The sequence below is a fragment of the Chiloscyllium plagiosum genome, unplaced genomic scaffold (genome assembly GCF_037043375.1).
Source record: "Chiloscyllium plagiosum isolate Xiang-an unplaced genomic scaffold, Cpla_swu_hap1 HiC_scaffold_53X, whole genome shotgun sequence".
NCBI classification, from domain to species: Eukaryota; Metazoa; Chordata; class Chondrichthyes; order Orectolobiformes; family Hemiscylliidae; genus Chiloscyllium; species Chiloscyllium plagiosum.
This window is the reverse complement of record NW_028270191.1, coordinates 26,616,852-26,643,196: the sequence shown is the minus strand read 5'-3', so window position 1 is coordinate 26,643,196 and position 26,345 is coordinate 26,616,852. Positions and strand designations below refer to the sequence as shown.

Genomic DNA, 26,345 nt, shown 5'->3' with positions numbered 1-26,345 from the left:
GATCACATTATTCCTATCCAGATGTTCATAAATCCTATCCCTTACAATTCTCTCTAAGATTTTGCCCACAACAGAAGTGAGACTCACCGGCCTATAGTTACTAGGGTTATCCCTACTCCCCTTCTTGAACAAGGGAACCACATTTGCTAGCCTCCAATCTTCTGGCACTACTCCTGTAGACAACGAGGACATAAAAATCAAGGCCAATGGCTCTGCAATCTCCTCTCTTGCTTCCCAGAGAATCCTAGGATAAATGCCATCAGGCCCAGGGGACTTATCTATTTTCACCCATTCCAGAATTTCCAACACCTCTTCTCTACATCCCTCAAAGCCATCCATTCTACTTAATTGTGACTCAGTATTCATATTGACAACAATGTCCTGTTCCTGATTGAATACTGACGAAAAGTATTCATTCAGTGTCTCCCCAATCTCTTCAGCCTCCACACGCAACTTCCCACTACTATCCTTGACTGGACCTATTCCTACCCTAGTCATTCTTTTATTCCTGACATACCTATAGAAAGCCTTTGGGTTTTCCCTAATCCTACCAACTAAGGACCTTTCATGTCCCCTCCTTGCTGCTCTTAGCTCTCTCTTCAGGTCCTTCCTGGCTACCTTATAACTCTCAATTGCCCCAATTGAACCTTCACGCCTCATCTTTACATAGGCCGCCCTCTTCCATTTAACAAGGGATTCCAATTCCTTATTAAACCACGGCTCCCTCACACGACCCTTTCCTCCCTGCCTGACGGGTACATACTTATCAAGGACACTCAATAGTTGCTCCTTGAACAAGCTCCACATATCAATTACGCCCTTGCCTTGAAGCTTACTTTTCCAAGCCACACATCCTAAGTCATGCCTCACCGCATCATAATTTCCCTGCCCCCAGCTATAACTCTTGCCCTGTAGTGCACACTTATCCCTCTCCATCACTAGAGTAAAAGTCACCGAATTGTGGTCACTGTCCCCAAATACTCACCTACCTCTAATTCTAACACCTGGCCTGGTTCATTACCCAGAACCAAATCCAGTATGGCCTCACCTCTTGTTGGCCTATCTACATATTGTGTCAGGAAACCCTCCTGAACACATTGGACAAACACTGACCCATCTAACGAACTTGAGCTATAGCTTTCCCAATCAATATCAGGAAAGTTAAAGTCCCCCATAACAACCACCTTATTACTTTCACTTTTCTCTTGAATCATCCTCGCAATCCTTTCTTCTACGTTTCTAGGACTATTAGGAGGCCTGTAAAAAACTCCTAACAGGGTGAGCTCACCTTTCCTATTCCTAACCTCAGCCCAAACTACCTCAGATGGCGAGTCTTCATCCATCGTCCTTTCCACAGCTGTAATACTATCTTTGACAAGCAATGCCACACCTCCCCCTCTTTTACCCCCACCTCTGACCCGACTAAAACATTTAAACCCTGGGACCTGCAACAGCCAATCCTGTCCCTGTTCTACCCATGTCTCCGTAATAGCCACAACATCAAAGTCCCAGGTACCAACCCACGCTGCAAGTTCACCTACCTTATTTCGTATACTTCTTGCATTGTGTTTTATTCTGCTCGTGAACTCTCTGTATTCCTTCTAATAGTCCTTCTTGCAGTAGAACCAAGGTTTTGAACTATGTAAGTTGTTGACCTCCCCTTGTCCTCATGAGCCATCTCCTCCAATTCCACTCCAGCACAAAGCATTGCTGCTTTCCTGAGCTGATGAATTGAATGTGTTTGTTTTCCAGGGTCAAGAGCCTCTCCCTGACGATGTTGTTCCATTTGATGCTACTTTGGAAATCCCTGTGGAAGAGCAGCGTGCTGAAGCAATGATTCGTATTCAAGATGCACTCTTGGCTGGCAAAGCTGCAGAGGCTCTTGTGCTTCTCCGAGCTGCACGGTAACTGTGTGTTAAGAGCTTTGAAGTATTAACAAAATCCTGAATTTGAGGATGAGACATTTTTTGGCCAAATGGCAGATTATTGACGATTTGACTATGGAATTCCACAGTTTGAAATGTTTTTTCTATCGTTGCCTCTTCCTTTCCACAGACTTCTGCTTTACTTGTCACATACATCATGAGCATGTGTTTTATTCTGCTCATGATTGATCCTGTCCATTGCCTCCCCTTTCTGGCTGCTTTTGACAGTACTAAAACAACAGCAATCATTGGTCAAGTAGGACACGCCAGGTTGCCAAGTACCTACTTGCTTTGTACGAGTGGAATTCTTTTTGCTGGGTGTTAGTGGCAGGTTTCATAATAGAAGTGGAGAATAAGGCAGGCATGTTCCCCAAACCTGGAGCTTAAGATGCGAGGTTATGCACCTACCTCTGTGTTGTTTCTGGCCAGAAAACTTAATGGATATTGGTAAGGTTTAATTTGGAAAATGGCACCCATAGCCTTTAAAAAGCTGTGAGGGTTCCGCTGAAGCCGAGGCAATATATGGCCGCATCATGCAAATGCGTGGGTAGAGCTAGGCTGAGGAACATCGCAGTCCATTAGAATCCTGCCTTCACAGGTTCACGTTTATTTTCAGCAGTGAGTAAACAAGTCAGTGCATGCTTCTGACAGCCATTCTGAGACTGAGCACAAAGGTCAGCTGAATTACAAAAGAACAACAAAAATGGCAGAACTCCATGGCCCCCAAGCCCTCTGCTGACACGACATAAGCATCTGATTGTGTTTGCTGTCAAATGAAGGAGGCAAAACCTGACCTCCTTACTCCCTTTGTTTGGGTTCGTATTCTGTGAACGTAGGTACACACATAGGTCGTTTCAGCCCATCAAGTCTGCCTTACAATTCTGTTCCTATATAATGAGGTAACTACAAGTTCAGTAACCTGGCCAGATCAGAGGACTGTTCAACTCAAGATTCCAAAGATTAGCCCAGCTGCATTCCTCTCGTGGCATTGTTGCAATTTCTCGTGTGATAGATAATGTTCAAAAGTTTATTGGTTCAATGATTTCTGTTTAACTTGTTAATAAGTGAACAAATCCAGTAATTAAATAATTGGAGACTGCAATGCTCATTAAATGATTGCTACTGGTATTAAACTTGCATGGAACGTGGTCAGATATGGACATTACCCGACACTTTGGCTGATCAGTTTTGATTTGAACCTGTTCTTAACATACCTTGTTTAATGTGCTATAATGTGGACATGTGTTGAAATGCTGAGCCCACTTCAATGATTTTATTATACCTGCATTGGTCCATAGACTTGTTGGTAATAGAAGGTAAAAAAAGGGAAATCTAATGTTTCTACCCACTTACATCTAATAATTGCACCCATTTAAAAATGGCCGCAAAGTATTTGTATTTCACTACAGATCATGAAAGTGCTATAATTACATGATTCTTTCCCACAAAATACTTCAGATCTTTTTGCTTCAATTATTAACTTCCGTATTACTTTTGTATTCAGTCACTCTTATCCCTGTGATTCAGGACTCCAAATACATGGGGGTGGTGAGCGAATGTGTCCCCAAAAACCACCAGAATGTCCAGGGAACTGCATGTGGTAGCAGTGGAGGAGATGCCGGGGGGGGGGGTGGCAGAGTCACCTTTTCCCAAAAGCTGTGCGTTTTGCTGGGGACCAGATCTTTTAGGATGGGCTATGCTTTTTTCAGGGGTCATTCAGGCTGTTTGCTGGTTTGGAGTTGGTGGGGTGGTGGTGGGTGAATGAAGAAGAAAGCTTTTTCTGTGTCAACACAAATATGGAAAGTATTGTTACTATGTGACTGCACCACCAAATAAGTGAGTTCATGAGAATGAAAAAGGTGACTCAAAAGTCAAAAAGCAGCACTTGAGAATATAATGCATGTTTTGTAATTTTCACCTGTCAAACATTTAGCATCTTCTTGCTTGCTTTTTATTTTTGAGGTATTTGGTTAGGTTTCCATTTGTACCTCACTCTATTTACCTGAACGACCATTCCAGCCAAGAGAGTTGACCCAGAATCTGCTCTCATACTAAGAAAGCAACCGTCTTTTATCTAACACCTTTAACATGTCTAAAATGTAAGGTGTTTCACAGCAACATAAATCAGAAACGTCCTTACACCAAAGTATCAGGACAGCTGACAAAAGCTGAGCAAAAATATCTTGACTAGGATCTTAGAAGTGGATTTAGGGAGGAAATTCCAGAACTTGGGACTCAGCCAGCTGAAATCATGGCTGTCAGGTTGAAGTGATGGAAATCAGGCGAGTTTTTAAAATTCATTTTCGTGGGACATGGGTGTCACTGGCTGGCCAGTGTTTATTGCCTGTCTCTAGCTGCCCTTGAGAAGGTGATGGTGAACTGGCTTCTTCAATTGCTTCAGTCCATCTGCTGTGGGTAGACCAACAATGCTATTAGGAGGAAGTTGCAGGATTTTGACCCAGCAACACTGAAGGAATAATAATATATTTCCAAGTCAGGATGGTGAGGGGCATGGAGAGAAACTTGCAGGGTTTGGTGTCCCCATGTATCTGCTGCCCTTGACCTTCTAGATGGTAGTGGTCATGGGTTTGGAAGGTGCTGTCTGAGGATCTTTGGTGAATTTCTGTAGTGCATCTTGTAAATGGTACACACTGCTGCTACTGAGCGTCGGTAGGGGAAGGGAGTGGATGTTTGTGGATGTGGGGCCAATTAAATGGGGACTGTTTTGTCCTGGATGGTGTCAAGCTTCTTGAGTGTTGTTGGAGCTGCCCCCATCCAGGCAAGTGGGTGGTATTCCATCACACTCCTGACTTGTGCTTTGTAGATGGTGAACAGATGGGAGTCAGGAGGTGAGTTACTCACCGCAGTATTCCCAGCCTCTGACCTGCTCTTAAAGCCACTGTGTTTCTGTGGCGAGTCAAAGTTGAGTTTCTGGTCAATGATAATTCCCAGGCTGGAATTGGAGGAATGCAAACATCTTGGAGGGTTGTATGTGCTAGAGGAGATTAATGATAGCGAGGCATAAGGGTATGGTGGTATTGAAACATTTTAAAAATTGTAAAATGTAGGCATTGGTCCAAGAACCAGTAAATGTCAATGAGCACGGGGATAACTACTGAAGAACGTGACTCTCTATAATGTTTCTTTTTTATTTTCCTTCTTTTTCTCTCTCTCTGTCATGCTTTCTGGGAGTTGCCGCAATTTTAAGTTGACAGTGGAACTGGATTTAACCTTGCCTCAACTCCTGCATCTAAAACATAGGAGTGGCTTTTATTGCAGTGTCATTTATGTGTTTTCCTAAGTAGAAAGTGCAGCCATAAAGCTGTAGTGGGGATTGTAGTATCAAGGAAATAATTATGTAATCTCGTTCACAGTGTCACTTGAGAATTGACTGCTGTGGAGATTTTTTTGGTGTTTTTCAGTTCACTGCATAAGGTGCCCAAATTAACTTTTTTTTTAATCTAAGATTATGGAAAGTGTCCATGATGTACTATATTTTCTGAACTAAAAAATGCCGTTTGCTTAATGGAGAGTTTGAACGTGTGTGTCTGTTGTTGTTGCGAACATTGTTGCAATAAGGGGAAGTGTGACACATTTTATGTATTTCTCATTTTATTAAACAGTTTTTCTATTAGGACATTTCGAGAGGCATTAAAAGCATTATTTATATTGTCTTTCATCTTTTGCTGTATCCTGTACATATCAAATTTTGGCTGTTTAGAATAGAACCAATTGACTCCCATTATAAAATATGTCTGTCCTTTGCAAATTTTCCTTTTGTGAATTCTTCCAAGACTGCCACATCCACAAGTGGTATGACTATACTGTACATTGGATTAAAAATGCTTGAAAGAGATGGCAGAAAGGAGTGGAGTAGTGCAGTGGGTTAGCAGGCTGCTTTTTCACTCACTGGTTTGGCTGTCAATCCAGCTGGATGGCCATAAGTGTCATGGAAGATGAGTTTGTGTAGTCTGAATCCAGTTCCAAACTGCCTCCATTTTTAATTAACTTGGTAATCTAGATGAAACAGAGTGAATGTTGAACTCATAAGGATTCTGTGCGTTGGTTATTAATCTAATGGTTGACCCCACAGGGAAGTATGGCCTGAAGGTGACGTTTTTGGCTCTTCTGACCTGCAACTTGAGGAGGAGTCCGAGTTGCTGAAACAAATACTGTTTGCGACGTTACCGAGTAAGTATTTTAGCAGCTGTCGCTTTGGTGTTAAGAATTTTGGAAATACTTTTGAAGCCTCATCCAATTTTTTTCTCTGCATCCCACAGGGCAGCCCACTGTGGAGGCTGAAGAAATTGATGACTTCCACGCTGAAGAAATAGAAGAGGAGGAAACTGAATCAGTGAGGATTACAGAAAATGAATTTAATTTTCTGGATTACCTGAAGAGGTAATACATTTCAGAAATACGTGTTTTTTTTTCTTTAAACATTCATAGAATCCCTACAGTATGGAAGCAGGCCATTCAGCTCATCAAGTCCACACCGATCCTCTGAAGAGCATCACACCTAGACCCACTCCCCTATTGTTGTAACCCTGCATTTCCCATGACTAACTCACCTAGCCTGGACACTATAGGTATAATTTAGCATGGCCAATCCACCCTAAACTGTACATCTTTGGACTGTGGAAGGAAACCAGAGCACTCAGAGGAAACCCACACGGACACGGGAATAATGTGCAAAATTCACACAATCGCCTTAGGGTGGAATTGGACCCAGATTCCTGGCGCTGTGAGGCAGCAGTGCTAACCACTGCACCATCCCTTATTCTTGTTCTATTATGGCTCTCCCTCTTTGTTCTCTCTGTCTCTCCCTCTCTCTCTCTCCCAGTCCTCTCCCCTCTCTGTCTGTCTGTCTCTCTCTCTCCTCTGTCTCTCTCTCTCTCTGCACCCTACCCTGTCCTTCCTCTCTCTCTCTCTCTCTCTCTCTCTGCACCCCACCCCGTCCTTCCTCTCTCTCTGCCCCCTCTCCAATACTACCCCCACCCTGCCCCTCTCTCTTTCTCACCATTGCATTATCTGTTGCTTTCAGGTTTGCTAATGTTGGTGTTGTGAAACCTTACATTCTCCTTCTGAAGGACTACCGGCAGAACAGTCCTCACACGAATCACTGCATTGTCAAGATGCTTTATCGTCTAGCATATACTTTGAAAATGGATACTCTTCTTTATCAGCTGTCAGTATTCCACCTATTCAATCAAATTCTGGAAGACCCAGCATCTAGCTCGTACCAAGTAGGTTGAATTCTTGTAGTTGTACATTCTCAACAAATTGGCGATTTGCAAAAGGACTTGCAAGCCACTGAAATGTGACCCACATTCTGTGGGTCTGGAGTCCTGTAATAGACCAGACCGAATATGCTAGATTTCCTTCCCTGATGAAGGAGTTTTGAGATTTTAACAACGATCTGGTAAATTCATGGTTGCCATTACCGATTCTAGCCTTTTGTTAACTAATTAAATCAAAAATTGAATGTAAATTTCCCAGCTGCTGTGGTGGGATTTGAACTTGTCTCCAGAATATTAGCTCAGGCCTCTGGATTAATAGTTCAGTGACCTTACCACTATGATACCCACACCATAACTGGGAAGTGAGCAGGACTGACACCTTCCAGGGAGGACAAGGTTGTCTGCTAGTTACTTATGTGGTCTGAGAATCTGTCTGACTTTCTTGGCCATCACAGCTAGACAATATGCATCTGACAGTTAACTTCTGTTTCTTTTTACAATAGGAGCTGGTGAAGTTCTCCAAATACGTCTTGAACCGATTCTTTACTTTAGCTGCTGAGAACAGCAAAATATTTGTGGAGCTGCTGTTCTGGAAGAACATTGCAACCATTCGAGAAATGACTGAAGGTTACAGGAAGGACGAGCAAAGGCAAGTGCAATTGAGCATGAGAATGTGGGAGGTCTGGTTCTTCTGTGTTGTGCTAAAACAATCAATGAATCTGATATTCCAGATGCGAAAGCTAGTCTTGCTGCCATTTTGATAGCTTTGGCAATCTTTACTTTTACACAAACTATCTCATCTGTACAAACCACATAGGACTTTGAAATGATCGATTGTTGCTCGGTTATTTGATTGCCAAAATGGATTTGGCCACTATGGTTTTGTGCTTGCTGACCAAGTTGTGTTTTTTTTCTGTTAAAGAAGTGGATGAGGCTGAGGTTAAAGAATAGTCCATTGGCACAAACACAAAGGTGCTTTGTTTTGCAGTTATGATAGTGAATGACTTTGAATTTTTACAGTGAAGCAAACAAAAAGGCTCCAACCTGGTCGTCAGAGGAAGAGGAGGAACTTGAAACACTGTATCTAAGATTCAAAGAGGAACAAGGAGGTATGTGTTGTGTTTCAGTCATTTTTGAATATATCCCATACCAAGCTCGCAACTCACTTTTCATCTCCCCAGTTGTTCTATTTAAATTCCACTGTAATCGATTTTTACAGCCCAGAAGATGGCGATTTGGACCGTCACATCTGTGTCAGCTCTTTGAAAGATCTATCCGATTAGTCCCCGCTTCCCTGCTCTTTCCCTATGTCCTTGCAATATTCCCATCGGTGGAAGGATTGAGAACCAGAGGGCACAGATTCAGTGTAATTGACAAAAGAAGCAATGGAGACATGAGGAAAATCATGTTCACCACAGCGGTTGGCTAAAATGCACTGCCAAAGAGGTTCGATCAAGATTTTGGAAAGGAAATCGGATCACCTTTTGGCAATGGAAAATTTGCAGGGATATGGGGAATAAGGGTGGGAATGGCACTTGATGCTTTGCTCCTCCAGAAGGTCAGCACAGACACAACAGAATGGTTAGCCTTCTGTGCTGTAACTATTCTGTAATTTGAAGTGGGTTTTATGATCTCGATCTTTGTTGTGTAATGTTTAATTATTCCAGAGGTAATCTTGTATCCTGATGGTTGCATGCACACATTTGGAAAGCAAAACATAGCTATTCTGTTAGAAGAAAGTGAGGACTGCAGATGCTGGAGATCAGAGCTGAAAAATGTGTTGCTGGAAAAGCGCAGCAGGTCAGTCAGCATCAAAGGAGCAGGAGAATCGACATTTTGGGCATAAGCCCTTCTTCAGGATATTCTGTTGCATTGTTATCTTTCTTTTTACAGATAAAGATGTCATCGACAGTATCATGGAATGCATTAAAGATGATACAAGGACCAGGAGGCAGATTGCTGCCAAACTGGTTCAAATGAACCTGGTGGATAGTATAAGAGATTTAAAGCGTGTCAAGTAAGTGTTTGCAGTATTGTTTGCCTATTAAAGGACCACAGGAGAAAGTGAGGACTCCAGGTGCTGGAAATCAGAGTTGAAAAATGTGGTGCTGGAAAAGCACAGCAGGTCAGGCTGCATCTGAGGAGCAGGAAAATCGACATTTCAGGCACAAGCCCTTCATCAAGAATGTGGGGGGTTACAAGGGAGCTGAGAGATAAGTAGGAGGCTGGGGCTGGGGGGAAGGTAGCTGGGAAGACAATAGGTAGATGCAGGTGGGGGATGATACTGATAGGTCAGACGGGAGGGTGGAGTGGATAGGTGGGAAGGAAGATGGACAGGTAGGACAGTTCAAAAGGGTGGTGCCGAGTTGGAGGGTTGGACCTGGGATGAAGTGGGGGAGGGTGGGAAATTGGGAAACTGGTGAAGTCGATGTTGATATCGTGTGGTTGGTGGGTCCCAAGGCGGAAGATGAGGCGTTCTTCCTCCAGTCGTCGGGTGGCTTGGATTTGGCGGTGGAGGCGGCCCAGGACTTGCATGTTGTGGCAGAGTGGGAGGGGGAGGGCCACAGGCAGCAAAATCTTGGTAGTCAAGACTTTGAAAAGTGAAACCAGGCAGTAGAGTTCAGAAAACGATCACTAGCTGAAAACGTTTGGCTCACAAGGATGGTTATTTGTTTAGATTTGCTTCTTAATTTCTTCATCATTCCCTTCAGTATGAAGTTTGATTGTTTCACAGACACAGTTCACTGAGACTTCATGGTCATGAAATAATACATGTCTTTGTATCAATAATTATTCACATACAGGGTTACTTGTCCCCATGTGATGTCGCAGACTAAGGGAAGGTTCACCAAGCTATTGTTGATCATAGCATAAAAGCTCGTTTTAAAATAGGAAAGATGGAAGCAGGAGCACACACGTGCGCCCCACCCCGCCAGCTTAAACTTTTAATCAGCTTCTTCTACCTGTCCCTCTGCGGTATTGTGAGCAAAGCATTCTGAGCCATACTGTGGGAAACATAGCCACCTTGTTTTGAAATTAGCTTGTAACATGTTGATTTTACTGCTTTAAGGAAAGGAACTAAGATTGTGCTTTGGAGAGAGGAACAGGAGATGGAGCTTGAGACATTGTTTGTGAAGTTCAGAGGATCAGATGGTAAGTTGTAACTAACTGGAATTTATTTGCTTCTGTTGTTTTTGAAAAAAAAACTCATCATAAGATAGCCTCTGACACAGAGCAAATTATTAAGATTCTTCTATCACCACAAGCTATAACTTACTAACTCATTGTAAAACAGGGATCACATCTTCAGTCTGCCTGCCTGTTCTGAGTTAGTTCCTTGTTATCTTTACCATTTTAAAGATCTTCAAAACAACATTCTTATTGTGAATGAAAACTCAATGAATTGTCTATAAACCTAAAACATTGTAATTTGAATGAAAGAGGCAAAATACAATTTGATGAAATTGATCTCTTTTATCTGAAGATATCCTTGGCAATATCATGAAAAACATAACCACCAAGCGATCCAGAGCCAGGATTGTTGATAAACTGATCAGCATGGGTCTCGTTTCTGACAGAAAAGAACTCTACAAGAAGCGAAGGAAATTAACAAAAGGAGCAAATCAGGTATTCTGTTTCTCAACACTCCCAGAGTCACTGTTGATTAAAAGTGTGTTGTGGTATTACAGTGGGAATTGGGCATGCTGGTCACATAAGAAACTTAGTGAAATAAAGTGTGATCTGGTCATATGTTACCTGTAAGTGGAACCAATAATTGCAGCATGTGAACTGAGTGCGGTGGTGCGAGAATGAGGTGGAAAACTGCCAAAAACCTTGCTCTTCTGCTTCTGTGTTTACAAGCCCCACTTACTGAATAGGCTGATAAACACTGCTAAAAAGCATATGTTGTTGGACTGACTCTCTGTGTGAGGGGACTACCTTCACTCTGTCTTTTAGCTGTAACTGAGAGGATAATTTGAGAGGGTTGCTCTTTACATTTTTTGCTCATAACATTTTGTCATAATTTCAATTTGAATTTACTGAATTGATCCTGAGAGCAAAGTTGACCGTTCAACCTGTCAATCCTGCTCTGCCATTCAGTTAGATCTTTGCTCAGTTCTACTTTACTTCCTTGGCTTTGTATCCTTGTTTAATTTAACTAACCAAATCTATTCACCTTAGTTTGGGGAAGTCCAGCTGCCAACAGCCTAAGCAGCTTTCTGTGACAATGTCCTGTAATACCCAGTAATGAACATGCCCTTTGGAGTCTTGCAGGTTTTCAGTGAATGTTACAGAATTCTTTTGGTTCCTATGTTCTGCTAGTGTGGACGAATTGTCAGTGTCCGTACCTAAATTTGAAATGATTTCTGTTCCTTCTGTTGATGAAGGAAACTTGCTGCTCATGCTCTCACCAAAACTTTCAAGTTGAGTTACTCTGTTTTCAGTATGCACTTAAGTGTAAAATTGTTTTAAAAAGACTGACAAAGGGGGCACTGATCTATCTGAGTAAACATGAATTGTCTTAATTTTCTGTTTGCCCAGAAAATAATTTCTTTGAAAGACTCCCTGGTTATAAGAGGTTTAACTGTGATTTGTTATTTCAGGAGGAAGAGGAAGACTTCCTAAATGATGTGGGCTATGATGCAGTTCAGGGGTTATCTGAGGTAGAGGATGAACTGGATGAAGGTGATAGCAGTGATGATGAGAGAGTGGAGCTGATGATTAAATCCAGATCAAGATACACTGCAAAAGGAGATGGACAAAATATGGGTGTGGATGAGGCTGACCCAGCAATCCTGAATCTGTGCTCCAAACTTCAGCAACAAGGTGATTTTTAAAATTGAAACTCTATATTTCATTCGGGTTTTTGCAAAGGTTTAAAAAATTTACTGTCTTCATGTTGGATGGTAATGTGGCTTTATTCCTTCATTTTATCTGCTATATAAATCTCAAGGCAAAGCAAAAGAAAGAAATGAGTTACTGTGCTGTGCAGTGGATTTGCACACTGGCCTTTCAGCTGTAGGATCTGGGTTTGATTTCCAGTATTTGGGCAATCTTAGTCTCAGTGGGGTCTGGGTCAGTGGCACAAAATTGCATTAATTGGGACTGAAACGCAAATAGAATCTATAGCATTGATATCCTATGACTCAGTGCAAAATTCACAAAGAATCGGACCTCGTACAACTGAACACTGGGATGAGGATTTTCCCAGTGCTTGATTGTAGTATATCTATGCAGTCATGGTACTTGCAGTAATAGGGTTTTAGTACTGTGCTGAAAATCCTGAAAATACATTTTGTATTTCTGAGTGATGTATCCTAGGCGATTAGTTTTATTAGATCAGACAGTTGACTAATTGGAAGCTAGATAGTTTTTCTCCTTTAGATATGGTCTTTCCAAAAGATTATGTCTTGAAACCAAAGACCATCGGAGCTCTCTTGATGAATTCAATGCAGTCTCTGTTGCTGCTGAGTTAGCTGATCACTGGAAAGCTGCTCCAATTATCGTTACAATCCTGAGGAAGCAGAGAAAGAAAGAAACTCTTGCATTCCTAAAGAATCTTTCACAATTGCAAGATTAATCACACTATAGCCAACGAAGTACTTTTGAAGCATAGTCACTATTGTAATGTAGGAAACCCTGTCATTACCACTGAAAAATCCAGGCCCTATCTATTTTTGGAGGTGGAGGACAACTTAAATTGCAGTGACGTACTATTACCAGTCCTTATTCTTAACTCGTTCGTCCTCTCAAACTTGTTGCTGCACTTCTTTCTTCCCTTGTCCATTGAAACGGTGTAGAGACTTTTAAAATCTGAAACAAACGTATGCATAGGCTCCAGCAACATAATGGCACTTGAGCTACCTTAGACTACAAAGTTTCATTTCACTTTCTCAATCCAGGTCTGTCGGGCCCTCTTCTGTGGCTGCAGAACTGCCTTAACAGAACAGCAGACAAGCGAGAAGATGCTGGTCAGTACTTTCTTACAATTCCTGATCTAAAGACACTGCTTTATCCTGTTGATTCATGCACACTACACTGCTGATGTCCTGTTGGTCAAGTTAGAACCAATTTTAAGAATACTTGTGATGTATTTGCCATACGTATAGTGAACCAGCTGAGCTTCTGTGTGAATGTGGTGCTGGGTGAAGGGAAATTGTCCCTTTTTAGTTTAGCCTGCAGGTGTCTGACTGAGAGCACTGACTTCCCTTTCACATTTCACTGAAAAGGATCTTGCTTTACCTGCAGAGTCTCCATATTTCAGTATTCTTTAAATCTGGTTTCCATGCAGGAACCTCGATTGCAGTCCCACTTGTCCCCTTATCTGAAGAAAATGAAGATGCTATGGAGCATGAAGTGTTTCAGAAACTTCTGAAGAAAGTTGGAATTCGGCCTCCTGCTGATGAACAGGTAAACTAGGTGACATGTGATTGCTGACTAAGTAATAGTCTAAACAACAATTAGACTGAAAAGGGCTGTAGTCTTTCCTGTGGAAAGAGTTTTATTCCTATTCTTGCTACAGCAATGCAAGAATCTAATAGACAATGCTCAGACTGCCAGCACTGAGATTCAACAGTGTTTAGCACTGCAGCCCCAGTCAACCCACCTGGATTCTGTCAGACTGTGTTGGCCACTGCTAGCTATTCACTCTGGCTTGACATGTGTTTTTATGCATTGAACATTTGGCCATGTATATCCAATTGTTTTAAAATTTCTTTTCCTTCCTTATATTAGTTCACCTATTGAAACTCTCATACTATTGCTCACATGACAGGATTATGAACATATGCTTCCCAAACTATGGCACACTTTAGAACTCGGAGGTTTTAATTTTTAACTGTCTGCTCTGTGGGTATCATTATTGCCTCAGACTCCGAAAGTGGTTGTTTCAAGTCCCACTCGACTTGAATGTAATAAAGTTTATAACACCGAGTGCAGTACTGAGGGAGTACTCCACAATTAAGAGTGCTGTCTTTTAGATGAGCTGTTCAACAAAGGCCCTGTTTGTCCTCTCTAATGAACAGAAACATCTCATTGCTATTGCTTTAAAGAAGCAGACAGGTGCGTTCTCCCCCTGTAGTCTGGGGTCAATATTCATCCCTCATCCAATATCACGAAAACAAGTTATCTGTCTTCCCTCCAGTTACTTCTATATGTAATATTCCTTTGTATTTGCTAGGAATCTTTCTGGCGTATTTCTGCTCACCTGAATGTTCAGCAGTTGCGCAGGATTGCTTCGGTTATCACCCTGCATGATGGTGATGGAGAGGCAGTGGAACGAGATGAAGATGTTAGTGCAGATCAGAGCTCTGAGGTCTGGCAAGCTCAGGTGGTGGCCAAGGAGAGGAATGCCACTCCTGCTAAAGGTAATGAAATAAATTGGAGTGACTTTGCAACTGAAACTCTTCTGGTTATGTGTTTTTGTTCCAGGCATGCTATGGATTTATTTGATCCTTTGAAAATTGGTAACTGATGATGCTCCAACCTACTGTGTGGTGAATGTTAGATGCGCATCCACAGGTTTTCAACAACTGGCCCCAATCCATTCCGCAGACTTGGAGAGCTCCTAAATAAGATATTTCCCTCATCCTTCCCTGGTAGGGAATTCAAAGACCCACCAAGTTTGGCTCATGGAATAAGGGCAATGCAAGTTTAAAATGTTTTAAAAGTTTAGGGAGAGACTGATTTTTGAAACATTTTCTCTTTCCCTACCCTCTTGGTCTCCACACTTACTGATATTTTCATTGTTTTATATTTTGCAGTTGGTGCTGATGAATCCGAAGGGAGGACCAACCAAGCTGATGATTCCTCCTCTGGATCAGACAGTGACATCAAAAGGCAAGTGCTGATGCATTCATTGGGCTTGTAAGTTGCAGTACACAGAGCCTGGTGGCACAGTGCTAACAATGTGTCACAGCAAGTCTCTCTGAGGAGGATGTAGACTGCTGAGGAGAAAGGGCAACGTGTGATTGAATAAGTGCTGAAGTTGAAATGTTCTTATTACTTGATGACAAAGCTGAGGGTGGCACAGTGTCTCAGTGGTTAGAACTGCTGCCTCACAGCCCCAGGGACCCAGGTTCGATCCCACCCTCAGGTGACTGTCTGTCAGTGTGGAGTTTGCACATTCTCCGTGTCTGTGTGGGTTTCCTCCGGGTGCTTCAGTTTCCTCCCACAGTCCAAAGATGTGCAGGTTAGGGTGGATTGGCCATGCTAAATTACCCATAGTGTTCAGGGATGTGTGGGTTAGGTGCATTAGTCAGGGCTAAGTGTAGAGTAATAGGGTTGGGGAATGAGTCTGGGTGGGTTACTCTTCGAAGTGTCAATGTGGACTTGTTGGGCCAAATAGCCTGTTTCCACACTGTAAGGATTATATGAGCATTACCCACAGAGAAAACATTTGGCTGATGGAAAAAACATTTCTCTGGCTAGATTTAAGAATTTGAATGGGATTGCATTTGTGCAGCTTTTTAAGTTGCTGGTTGGTCTCGTTCCACACCATAAAACTGATTTGACCATCTCACTGAGACAAACCACATAACATGTTTGGTGTGGAGGGTATCATGCTGGCACAGCAAGGAATTGTGGGGTTTTCTTCAGGGATTTAAGGTTCAGAAATATTGAGGTCAGAGTAAAGGCAGCGTTACCTTGTATCTGCTCTGTACCTGTAAGATTGATTTTGAGTGTAAAGAGTGGGAAAGTGGTTACATTTTCCAGTACTGGCATCTGTTAGCAAAATAAAACTATATCTCAATTAGTGAAATGGGGTGGAGTGATTGACGCAGAGCATAAATTAAACCTTTTAGTAAATATCACTGCAGCTAATTTATTCCTACTTCTCCATCTTCATGGAGCAGGCTGATTCACAATCTCTGAACTTTGACACGGACAGCTGAGATTGCATCATTGTCATTGTGCTCGTTGCTGGATGTGGGCCTGTATCCATATCATCCCCTCACTTGGAATGTTCCTTTCCGTCATCCTGTCCTTGCATTACAAGCAACGCAGCTTCAGAAGCACTTTATTGACTGCAATGTGCATTGGCAGGTCCCGAGAGCATAAAAGGTGCTGTGTAAATGCAAGTTTCTTACACTCAATGATAGTATCTTTGAAAGATCACTGCGTACTGCAATGTGGATACGCATTCCACCACGATGCACGCTGAAAGTGCCATGCTGTAAGTGTTGAATTTATGGAAGGGATGTTCCAGTGATCAGTACCTTTGCTCAGTAAATTTGACCATGAATTGTCCTGTGTGGATTAAAAGCAGATTATATTTCATTGTTGCAGTGATGATGAGAAGACCAAACACAAACATCCGCTAAAGCGAAGTCGCCTGCTCGATAGTGATGATGAACTAGATGATGAGGGTAAGATTCTGTTTTTCTTCAAAAATTGTAAGCTGCAGTAATCAGTTTCTAGGCCTTCTGGCAGAGGCCAGTGTGCATTGTAGTCACGTGATTTTGCACCACAGTGGGAGGGCAGGGGTTCCCAATAATAGGCCAAGTTGTGCCTCTTGCCCTGTCAAAGAGCCTGCAGCAGCTAGTATCGATAAGTGGCTGAAGCATATTTTGCACAAGGACAGCATTGATTCTATGGTTTTAATGGTCTTGAATGTGGAATTTCAGTGAAGGAATCTGTTGACACTGAGATGGTGGAAGAGCCCAAGACTGACTCTGAAGTGTCTGACTCCGAGGTCACCCATAGACTGATTAAAAGGCGGCGGAGAGCAATCGAAGATGATGACGAGGATTAATTGTAATGAATTTGGTTTTTGGAAATGGTTTTGAACACTGGATCGAAGATTCATTTTCGTGTTCATCAAATATTACAATTCTTCATGCAAGTTTTGAAAGCAGTTCATTCACTGGGTGAAACAGTAGAATATATACTTTACATACAGTATTTTAAACCACCTGTGCTTGTACTCCCATTTTAAATTATATTTTACAAAGCCAATAAAAAGTGAAGTATTCAGAGAGTGAGAAACAATGATAGGATTGTACAGCTTTCATGATCCATAGGCACCTTGTGGAAATGAAAAGATAGAATCTCTGGAGAAACCTTATCATTATCCTGGCTTCTTGCTTGGGTGTAGGCTGACTCTGTATCCATTTCAATTAATGTGTATGTAACCAACCATATGTAATCCTTTGTGAAATATTTGTCATGAACAGCAATGAAACCTTGGATTAGAGCATAAGGCTTTCCTCATTGCAGCATTTAGCTTTGTGCTTATCATTATTTGGTAGAGCGTTGGTTCCATCTTAGTTTGTTTTAAACCTGACATTTGGAAATTTTCTACTTTGTTTATGGCCTGAAATTAATTACAATTTATGTGGGTTGCTTGAATATTTTAAATTTGACAGATTTACCTTGAATAATGTCTATGCATCACTCTTCTGCACATATTGAATAGCTGAATTAATTAATAATTAGGGCAGACTCATTGGAGATTTGTCCATTTTATATCATGTGCAAGGTGATTTCTGCTATACATTTTAGCTTATCAAAGCCTATTCCTTCATGTCACATGTTTCCATTGAAATCCAAATCTCTGATATCCTCACTCTTATCATTATAGCATCTTGCTGTGCCCATTGCTTCTCCCTCTCCTATACTGCCCACAAAATTACTCCACACCTTTCAAAAGTTTGATCGAAGGAGTTTGTTTTGATATTAAATGGTGTTAGTATTTTGTACACTACTGTGCCAAATACTTCAGTTCTGTTTTTCATTTACCAGAGTGGAATTTCCTGTGCTTCCATATTGAAGCTTGACACTTTCAAAAGAGAGGAAGATTTATCTCAAGGAAGTTTCAGTGCTGGAGAAGTTGGATATTAATTTCCTGTTGGCTGTAATTGGCAGATTATAGTAAAATATTGGAACTGCCCAGTGTACCTCGCTAGAATATTACCTTTAGGTTGGATAAGTCCTGCAATTCAGCCTGTAATGAATTCCCCAGGTGTTCCCTGTGTTTGGGGGAAAATAACTGCCTAGCAATCCTTCGTATAAAAGAGTTACTGGACAAATTAAATGCTGAAATGGGGGAAATCCATGATCTTTTTGTGGATGAATAGATTAGCTAGCTTACTTGGTTGTCATTAACTTGTGATCTGAAAGTCCTAAGACTGTAGTCTCCTAGTGATTAAAGAGATACTTTGATCAAACCTTGCATGAAGAATAACTTGTAAGGTGGAAGTTGGATTATTCCACGAGCATGACGCTTTGTTTTCACATTGAACTGTGCTATTCAAAGAAATAGACATCTTTGTATTTGATTTGTGAATACAAGTGATTTTTTACAGCATAATCCAAAAATAAATATAAAATGTGTTGCAACATAATTATATTTTCAACTTAAAATTAAAATTTGTAATAGGTACTATTTCCTATTTATGCAGTAGAGTTTTCATTTTCATCTTTTCTCGTTTGGCGTGAGAGTTGAAAGAAGTGTGGCTCTTTATTAGGGTGAATGGTCTTAAGATTGTATAGTATTAAAAATCTGGTCTAATGTTGGTGAGTTTGCAATTCCAAGGTGTTTCAGTATTTGAACTATGAAACTTCTGAAATTGCTTTAGTTTTAAGCGTCAAACTGGTGCAAGTGAGCAAAATGTGCTCACTTAACTCTACTTCTTTGAGTCACTTGTAGCAATCTTGTATATGCCTAGCTAAATGTCCTAGAGTGAAAGATTGAGCTTAAATTGGTTTCTGCTAATGTAATGATTGATCTGTGAGGTATGTTCCATTTACAAAATAAGGTCTACTAGCATATATGTAGTGGTGTGAAAGTTCAGACTGAAGCTCTTTCACAGTATTATACTTGTGTCTAATTCACTTGCACAATACATTTAACATTGTCAGACAACTCAGTGAGCTCAGATATAACACCACACACAAACTGACACTGAGAGCAATGTCTTAAAGGAGGTGGATGGAGGGATGCAGTGTACATTTTAAGGGTATCACCAATGTTCCTTTCAACTATTCCTCCCAAATCTTAATGCTGAACACATTCTAGAATATAGGCTAAATACCATTACTGACACATTTGCAGATGCATACTAGTTAAATAAATTCCCTGTTATTATATTAGTGTCATACAGAGTTCAAGCCATGGCCTCCTGTGTTAGCCAGCAATGTAATCAACCTCAGTGTGCCTAGGCTAGGAAGTGGAGAGTGTGAGAGAGAATCAGCCAGTTGCTCACAATCCAGTATGTCTTGCTGAGGGAAAGATGGCTGCTGCCAGGGTGCTGGCCTGGCCTGTTAATAAAATCAGAGGAGGTATCTCAGCTGGATACTATGGTTGGACTCTAATCTCCTGAAAAGTATGCAGGTAGTTTGGTTAAGTGAAGGCAATGTTTGATTTGGTTATGATGATTACTACAACCTAATAGTCCACTGACATGAAGCCCAGTTTGGTGAACAAATGCCACCATTTTCCAATCTGAATTAGTGCAGTAAGGGAATAAAGTGGAGGAGACAAATAAAATTCTAAAATTACAGGCATGTGTAAAATCTGTTTGAGCTGCAATTCAGGAAGGACCTTTGTATGTGTAATGTTTCAGGAACATTACCTGAATTTGATTTTCACTGTTAGAGGAGCGGATAATTTTGGCCAAATCTGTCAAAAATCAGTTCCCAACTATCAGAAACAGAAATAAAAACATTTTGCCTTCTTTCAGTTCCAACATCTCAATGAGAGAAAATCTTATTCAATGTGATCCCATAATCTCATGGCAAAGCAGTGCTGAGCATAAATATTAATTGTAATAAGAAGAGTACAGAATATACAGCATTTTCCATGATCGGGTACATGGGAGAGTATTGTCTTCTTGGCTGACATGATTTAAATTGATCCACATGGAAGAATCTACAGTATGTACGATGATTGGCAAGCATTTGAGGGTTAAAAGCTCTGCTACTTTAGTCCTGCTTACAAGTTGGGAGCACATATTGCACTAGTGCTGCAGAATGTTTCTTCTTTGGTTCCCATACGAATCAATGTACATCAAGCCCAGAACCTACTGGTAAAGTGATGATTAATCAAAAGTTGCTGTTTGTTTTAAAAATAAACTGCTGCTGCTTTGAGGCCTCAGGTCTGAGAGATTCCACAATCCTGAGTAGAGATAGATGTTGAAGCCACCGCTGTTAGGGAACCTGGACCTCGAGTAAGTGACTGTTTTTCTTCTTGCACACCGGAATATTTCCATTTTTCCCTGTTGTTTTTACAAACTTCACAGAGACTGTGGTTTTGTTGAACTTAAGAGAGAGTCTGCAAAGGAGAAAATTGGGCAAAGCTTTAAGCTGCAATAAAGCACTGTGTATGATACCAAATCGGTTTGTCTGTGATCTCTCTCTTGAGAAAGTTTCCTGGGAGTGTTTGATGGGGAATAGTAGAGAGGGAGCTGTACTCTGTGTATCTAACCCCATGCTGCCGCTGTCCTGGAGTATTTGGGGGAGGGGGAGCGGTGTGGAGAGGGTTTTACTTTGTATCTAACCCCCTGTCCCTGGGAGTGTTTGATGTGGGGGACAGTGTGGAGGGAGCTTTACTCTGTATCAAACCCCCTGTCCCTGGGAGTGTGTGATAGGGGGACAGTGTAGAGGGAGCTTTACTCTGTATCTAAACCCCTTGTTTGATTGGGGGGGGGGGGGGGGGGTGGTGGGAGCAGACAGTATAGAGGAAGATTTACTCTGTATCTGACCCCATGCTGTCCCTGTCCTGGGAGTGTTTGAGGGGGCAGCAGTGTAGAGAGAGCTTTACTGAAAATGTGTTGCTGGAAAAGCGCAGCAGGTCAGGCAGCATCCAAGGAGCAGGAGAATCGATGTTTCGGGCATGAGCCCTTCATGCCCGAAACGTCGATTCTCCTGCTCCTTGGATGCTGCCTGACCTGCTGCGCTTTTCCAGCAACACATTTTCAGCTCTGATCTCCAGCATCTGCAGTCCTCACTTTCTCCTAGAGAGAGCTTTACTCTGTATCTAACCCCTGTGCCTGGGAGTGTTTGATGGGGGGACGGTGTAGAGTGAGCTTTACTGTGTATCTAACCCCATGCTGTCCCTGTCCTGGGAGTGTTTGATGGGGGGACAGTGTAGAGGGAGCTTTACTCTGTATCTAACCCCATGTTGTCCCTGTCCTGGGAGTGTTTGATGGGGGGACACTGTAGAGGAAGCTTTACTCTGTATCTAACCCCATGTTGTCCCTGTCCTGGGAGTGTTTGATGGGGGACAGTGTAGAGGAAGCTTTACTCTGTACCTCACCCTGTGCTGTCCTGGGAGTGTTTGATGGGGGAAACGGTGTTGAGGGAGCTTTACTCTGTAGCTAACCCCATGCTTTCCCTGTCCTGGGAGTGTTTGATGGGGGGGAACAGTGTAGAGGGAGCTTAACTCTGTATCTAACCCCCTGTCCCTGGGAGTGGGGACGGTGTAGAGGGAGCTTTGCTCTGTATCTAACCCGGTGCTGTCCTGGGATTGTTTGATGGGGGGGAACAGTGTAGAGGGAGCTTTACTCTGTATCTAAGCCCCTATCCCTGGGAGTGTTTGATTGGGGGGAGCAGTGTAGAGAGAGCTTTACTTTGTATCTAACCCCCTGTCCCTGGGAGTGGGGACGGTGTAGAGGGAGCTTTACTCTATAACTAACCCCCTGTCCCTGGGAGTGGGGGACGGTGTAAAGGAAGCTTTACTTTGTATCTAACCTCCTATCCCTGGGAGTGTTTGATGGGGGGACAGTGTAGAGGGAGCTTTACTCTGTATCTAACCCCCTGTCCCTGGGTGTGTGTGATGGAGGGGGAAACAGTGTAGAGGGAGCTTTACTCTGTATCTAACCCCCTGTCCCTGGGAGTGGGGACGGTGTAGAGGGAGCTTTACTCTATAACTAACCCCCTGTCCCTGGGAGTGGGGGACGGTGTAAAGGAAGCTTTACTTTGTATATAACCTCCTATCCCTGGGAGTGTTTGATGGGGGGACAGTGTAGAGGGAGCTTTACTCTGTATCTAACCCCCTGTCCCTGGGTGTGTGTGATGGAGGGGGAAACAGTGTAGAGGGAGCTTTACTCTGTATCTAACCCCCTGTCCCTGGGAGTGGGGAACGGTGTAAAGGAAGCTTTACTCTGTATCTAACCCCCTATCCCTGGGAGTGTTTGATGGGGGGACAGTGTAGAGGGAGCTTTACTCTGTATCTAACCCCCTGTCCCTGGGTGTGTGTGATGGGGAAACAGTGTAGAGGGAGCTTTACTCTGTATCTAACCCCCTGTCCCTGGGTGTGTTTGATGGGGAAACAGTGTAGAGGGAGCTTTACTCTGTATCTAACCCCCTGTCCCTGGGAGTGGGGGACGGTGTAAAGGAAGCTTTATTCTGTATCTAACCCCCTGTCCCTGGGAGTATTTGATGAGGAGACAGTTTAGAGGGAGCTTTACTCTATATCTAACCCCGTGCTGTCCCTGTCTTGAATAGATTGCTTCTCCATTCCTCAATAACAAAACATGAAGCTGAAGAACCTGACAATGATAAAAGAACAGCATTGGGTTTGAATTGATCTTCATCTGCATCAAATTGATTTGTTGTACTTACTCATCCTGTATCTCAAGGTTTATCCTCTGTTGGGTTGTGTCCAATATTGAGCGATGCAGTTTGGTAGTGAGCTCCACAAGATGGTCACTGTTTAACAGCAAGTCTCCCTTCACTCCAACAGAGGAGTTCTGGAAGGGTGAAGAAATAAAATACATTTTTTTTTTCATTTAAGTCACTTGATTTGAAAGCAAAATTCCTCTGTCAAAGCTGTACTTTTATAATTTGGAAGGTAGGGTTATTATTAATTTCTAAAAATAATCACTTTCCTGATTTCATACTTTTAAACAACTGACTGAACACATTCTTTAAAATGCTACTGTTGCCTAAGATTTTGTTGCAAACATTCATATGGCTTTGTTTTCCTGTGCTTAACATCCCTTCTTTATGCTGAACTTACTATGTTCAGAAAGTATTCGTGCTTCAAGTCATAGTTATTTTGAACTGTATTGCTCAGCATACAAACTGTTAATAGGATGCTGATAATTGTGGCTGGTAAGTGTTGAACACCACTATGCAATAAAAGATCAAATCTGCATGTTTATTTTAATAGTAATACTGTTGACCTGGGCTCGGTGCATTTTATGACTCAAATGATCTTTTATGTAACTGCTGTGCTCTTCCAGCACCACTAATCCAAAATCTTATGTAACCCTATTTAGTGTCAAGCAGCTGGATGGTCAGTATTTTCTCAGACTGGTATCAATACAGCTGACTAGCAAAGAGTTGCCAGGGACAACTTTGTCATCAAACATCAAATTATTTCCTTGCTGCACTCCATTTGGTACAGGTCCGATTCTAAACCAAGCAGAGAAGGGATGAGACTGTTATCTCGCACAGCCGCGTTTCAAATGGGAGCAGGGCTGAATGACATGATACGCTTATTATTTTTCATACTGTTCACGAACCTTGGCATAATTCATTCATCGGCATTTAAGATACTGCTCACCTCCACTATATGTAGCGCAAATAGTCCGTCTTTACACTCACTCATGGAGATGCTCTTGATCTCATTCATTTTGATCAGGGTTTTAATTTGAGTGGATTTTGCATCAGCTAAGGCAAAGTAGTTGTTTGTCATCATTAAGATCCTTGGAGAATGCTAGAATGGAGATGGCACATGTACACGGTCAACAACAGCGGTATGGATGTATATAAAGAGCTAGAAATTGTTTTGTAACATTACATCCATTTTTTCTGAACTTGTCTGGCCCCGCTAATATCTAACATTGGCCATGTGAAAGGACCAGGAAGCTATTGCTGTGAGAAGGACATCATGGCCACAATCATCATGTTCTCCCTCACAAAGCCATTAGATAGTGCTTGGGCAGGAAGACACAAAAAGAACCAGAGGTAGGGCTCTTGTGGTGCAGTGGTAATGTCCTTACCTCTGAACCAGGAGCCTAGGTCAAATCCCACCTCCCCCAGCTGTGTCATAATATCTCTGAACAGGTTGGTTTAAAAAATTGAATGAACAGTGAGCCTTAGTGATGTTACGGGAAGTGAAAAAGTAGTTACTGAGTCTAGTGGCACAAGGTCAATATGCAGCACAGACTCAATCTTATGAACGAACCATCGTGTTTTAACTCCCTCACAAACTATGTTGGCTTCTTAGTTCTCCCTGTTTTATTGATTGCAACAACTCCCTAAATGGCACATTGCCATTTCTCTCCTTACCTTTCCATCCTTTCTGTTAATTTTCATGGCCGTGTCCATCATTAGTAACTTCCCCTCTATGCCATTGGCTAATTTCTGGTATTTGGCCTTTCTCTGAGCATCCAAATATTGTCCTTTGAAGGGCTGAGGCACACTGACAAGGTCACAGAAACAGTGGATTATGGAAACAAGGTCAGGCAAGCACCAGTAAATTAACAAACCTGCAAAACTACAGTTAAGGGGGATATTCCCCAAGCACAATAGTGAGTACACAGAGTTCCTAGAACTTGGGACTGAGTCAGATAATTCTGAGAAAGAAGTTAGCTAAATGAGTATAAGACTGGTGGTTAAAGAGACAGGTACAGGCTTGACAGGCACAATGGTTCTGTGCATGTTCAAGATCTCGAGCTTCAATTTCTCCTGTTGGCCTGAAAAATGATCGTATGACTGACCTTAGATGTATATCTGGCAGGAGAATTTCCAAGAGATTCAGTCTCAAGCCAAAACTTTGGCAGAAATGCTGAAAGCATGCCCGAAATAGCAATTTGAGTGTGGTGGAAAATGGCTGACAGCCCAGGCGTTCGACAAAGGCGGTCTCGGGGCCCTCTGATGATAGATGCCAGTGCTTTATTTGGCTGTCTAAATCCTTGAGCACTGCTGCTACAAGGTCACAATATGAAAGAATGGAACAACAGAAAGAACTGCCCTCTTGTCTTAAAAGTGAAAGTTTGTAACTTTGCCTCAGATCACCACATCTTTTCCAAAGGCTGAGAATAGTATACTGTATAGTAGGTTAGCAAAAGATAACTTTTATCAGCCTGTTCAAGAAGCATTGGCAAAGACCCAAGTCTTTTGGATCTTTTCAGTTGGATCTTTGAAAAGTATTCTAGTACCTGGAGGCATACGAGGCTTTCTTATCCTTGAAGAGTTCACTGGCGTACAACTTCTCTTCTAATTCCATTTTCCTCTGGTTTGAGATTCCCTCCCTGTATTTCTTGCACTGAAATCATGAAGTGGGAGACAATGAGCAACTCTAAAGTTTCAGAGATGCAGCGCCTTTGAATAAATAGTTTCCACTACTAAAAAAAGTTCAACTTTTAAATGGGACAGGCTGTTGTTATATTGATCAAAATGTGACAGCTGTTAGCAATTTACATAAACGTCATTTTCAAAGTTAATGGTGACATTGTTTTAAACTCTTCATTTATGTTGGGCTGGGCAGCAACAATGTGGACCGTAATTTAGTCTTATTACCATATGGACTGTATGATTGTGTTTAACATCATTCCTATAGGACCAACAAAGATTACAAAGTGCACATCAATATTCCTGGCCAGCATGGAGATGGTTAGGTGTCATTCACACTCAGAAAGCTCTCTGCTGTAAGAAGTAACTGGGAGCATACATGCACACAATTAGGAGTAGAAGCAGGCGATTCAGCATATTGACTGGAGAAATTTAACTGAAATTTGCAAGAAATAATCTTGTTTTTATAGGGGGATCCTGTTGTAGTATTATTCAGAAGTTCTGTTTGTTGTAGGTTGTAGAGACTTGGTTTAAATATATTGTTTATTACTTTGCAGTGCTACAGTTTTAAATAGACTCATTTTGCAATTAAGGCAAAGAGGACTTCTAAGGGACAGATAAAGAACTGACTAAAGTTAGTGAGTTTTGAGAAGATTTGTTGCTCAGGTTGAGGTTCAGGATGTAAGTTTGCCCACTGAGCTGGAAGGTTCATTTTCAAGCCAACTTACATCCAACTGACTAAAGTATTGTAAGAATAACTGCTGCTGAGGGGATGGGATTGACTCCTGAGCACAGACTGCAAATCAAACCAGGAGCTTTCTGCTCTGTATTGTTCACCGTATAGTTAACATACCCACTGAGTTCGCAGGAGATGCTCACCCTTCTCTCTTCTCACTTCCATGTTCACAGTTCTCCCTTATTCTCAAACATAGTGTAC

General features: G+C 42.0%; 2 protein-coding genes across 3 annotated transcripts in view; one reads left to right on the top strand and one right to left on the bottom strand.

Annotated features, from left to right (window-relative positions):
* Positions 1 to 18,553, top strand: part of timeless (timeless circadian clock) — a 48,943-nt gene extending 30,390 nt beyond the window's left edge. The window contains exons 15-30 of the mRNA XM_043681662.2: positions 1,753 to 1,904; positions 6,019 to 6,116; positions 6,206 to 6,326; positions 6,970 to 7,171; positions 7,669 to 7,814; positions 8,186 to 8,274; positions 9,059 to 9,182; positions 10,236 to 10,318; positions 10,650 to 10,792; positions 11,770 to 11,992; positions 13,069 to 13,137; positions 13,458 to 13,576; positions 14,346 to 14,532; positions 14,929 to 15,004; positions 16,454 to 16,533; positions 16,792 to 18,553. Coding sequence (XP_043537597.2) covers positions 1,753 to 1,904; positions 6,019 to 6,116; positions 6,206 to 6,326; positions 6,970 to 7,171; positions 7,669 to 7,814; positions 8,186 to 8,274; positions 9,059 to 9,182; positions 10,236 to 10,318; positions 10,650 to 10,792; positions 11,770 to 11,992; positions 13,069 to 13,137; positions 13,458 to 13,576; positions 14,346 to 14,532; positions 14,929 to 15,004; positions 16,454 to 16,533; positions 16,792 to 16,919 — 2,040 coding nt within the window. The 3' untranslated portion in view covers positions 16,920 to 18,553. The remainder of the gene's footprint in view (positions 1 to 1,752; positions 1,905 to 6,018; positions 6,117 to 6,205; positions 6,327 to 6,969; positions 7,172 to 7,668; positions 7,815 to 8,185; positions 8,275 to 9,058; positions 9,183 to 10,235; positions 10,319 to 10,649; positions 10,793 to 11,769; positions 11,993 to 13,068; positions 13,138 to 13,457; positions 13,577 to 14,345; positions 14,533 to 14,928; positions 15,005 to 16,453; positions 16,534 to 16,791) is intronic.
* A 1,228-nt stretch (positions 18,554 to 19,781) lies between these two features.
* The window catches only part of LOC122543207 (unconventional myosin-Ib-like), a 66,140-nt gene continuing 59,576 nt past the window's right edge, over positions 19,782 to 26,345 (bottom strand). For both annotated transcript variants that reach the window (XM_043681669.2, XM_043681670.2), the window contains 5 exons: positions 25,276 to 25,382; positions 24,404 to 24,536; positions 23,676 to 23,828; positions 22,730 to 22,857; positions 19,782 to 20,438 (listed from right to left, as the gene is read on the bottom strand). In XM_043681669.2, coding sequence (XP_043537604.1) covers positions 20,315 to 20,438; positions 22,730 to 22,857; positions 23,676 to 23,828; positions 24,404 to 24,536; positions 25,276 to 25,382 — 645 coding nt within the window. In that variant the 3' untranslated portion in view covers positions 19,782 to 20,314. The remainder of the gene's footprint in view (positions 20,439 to 22,729; positions 22,858 to 23,675; positions 23,829 to 24,403; positions 24,537 to 25,275; positions 25,383 to 26,345) is intronic.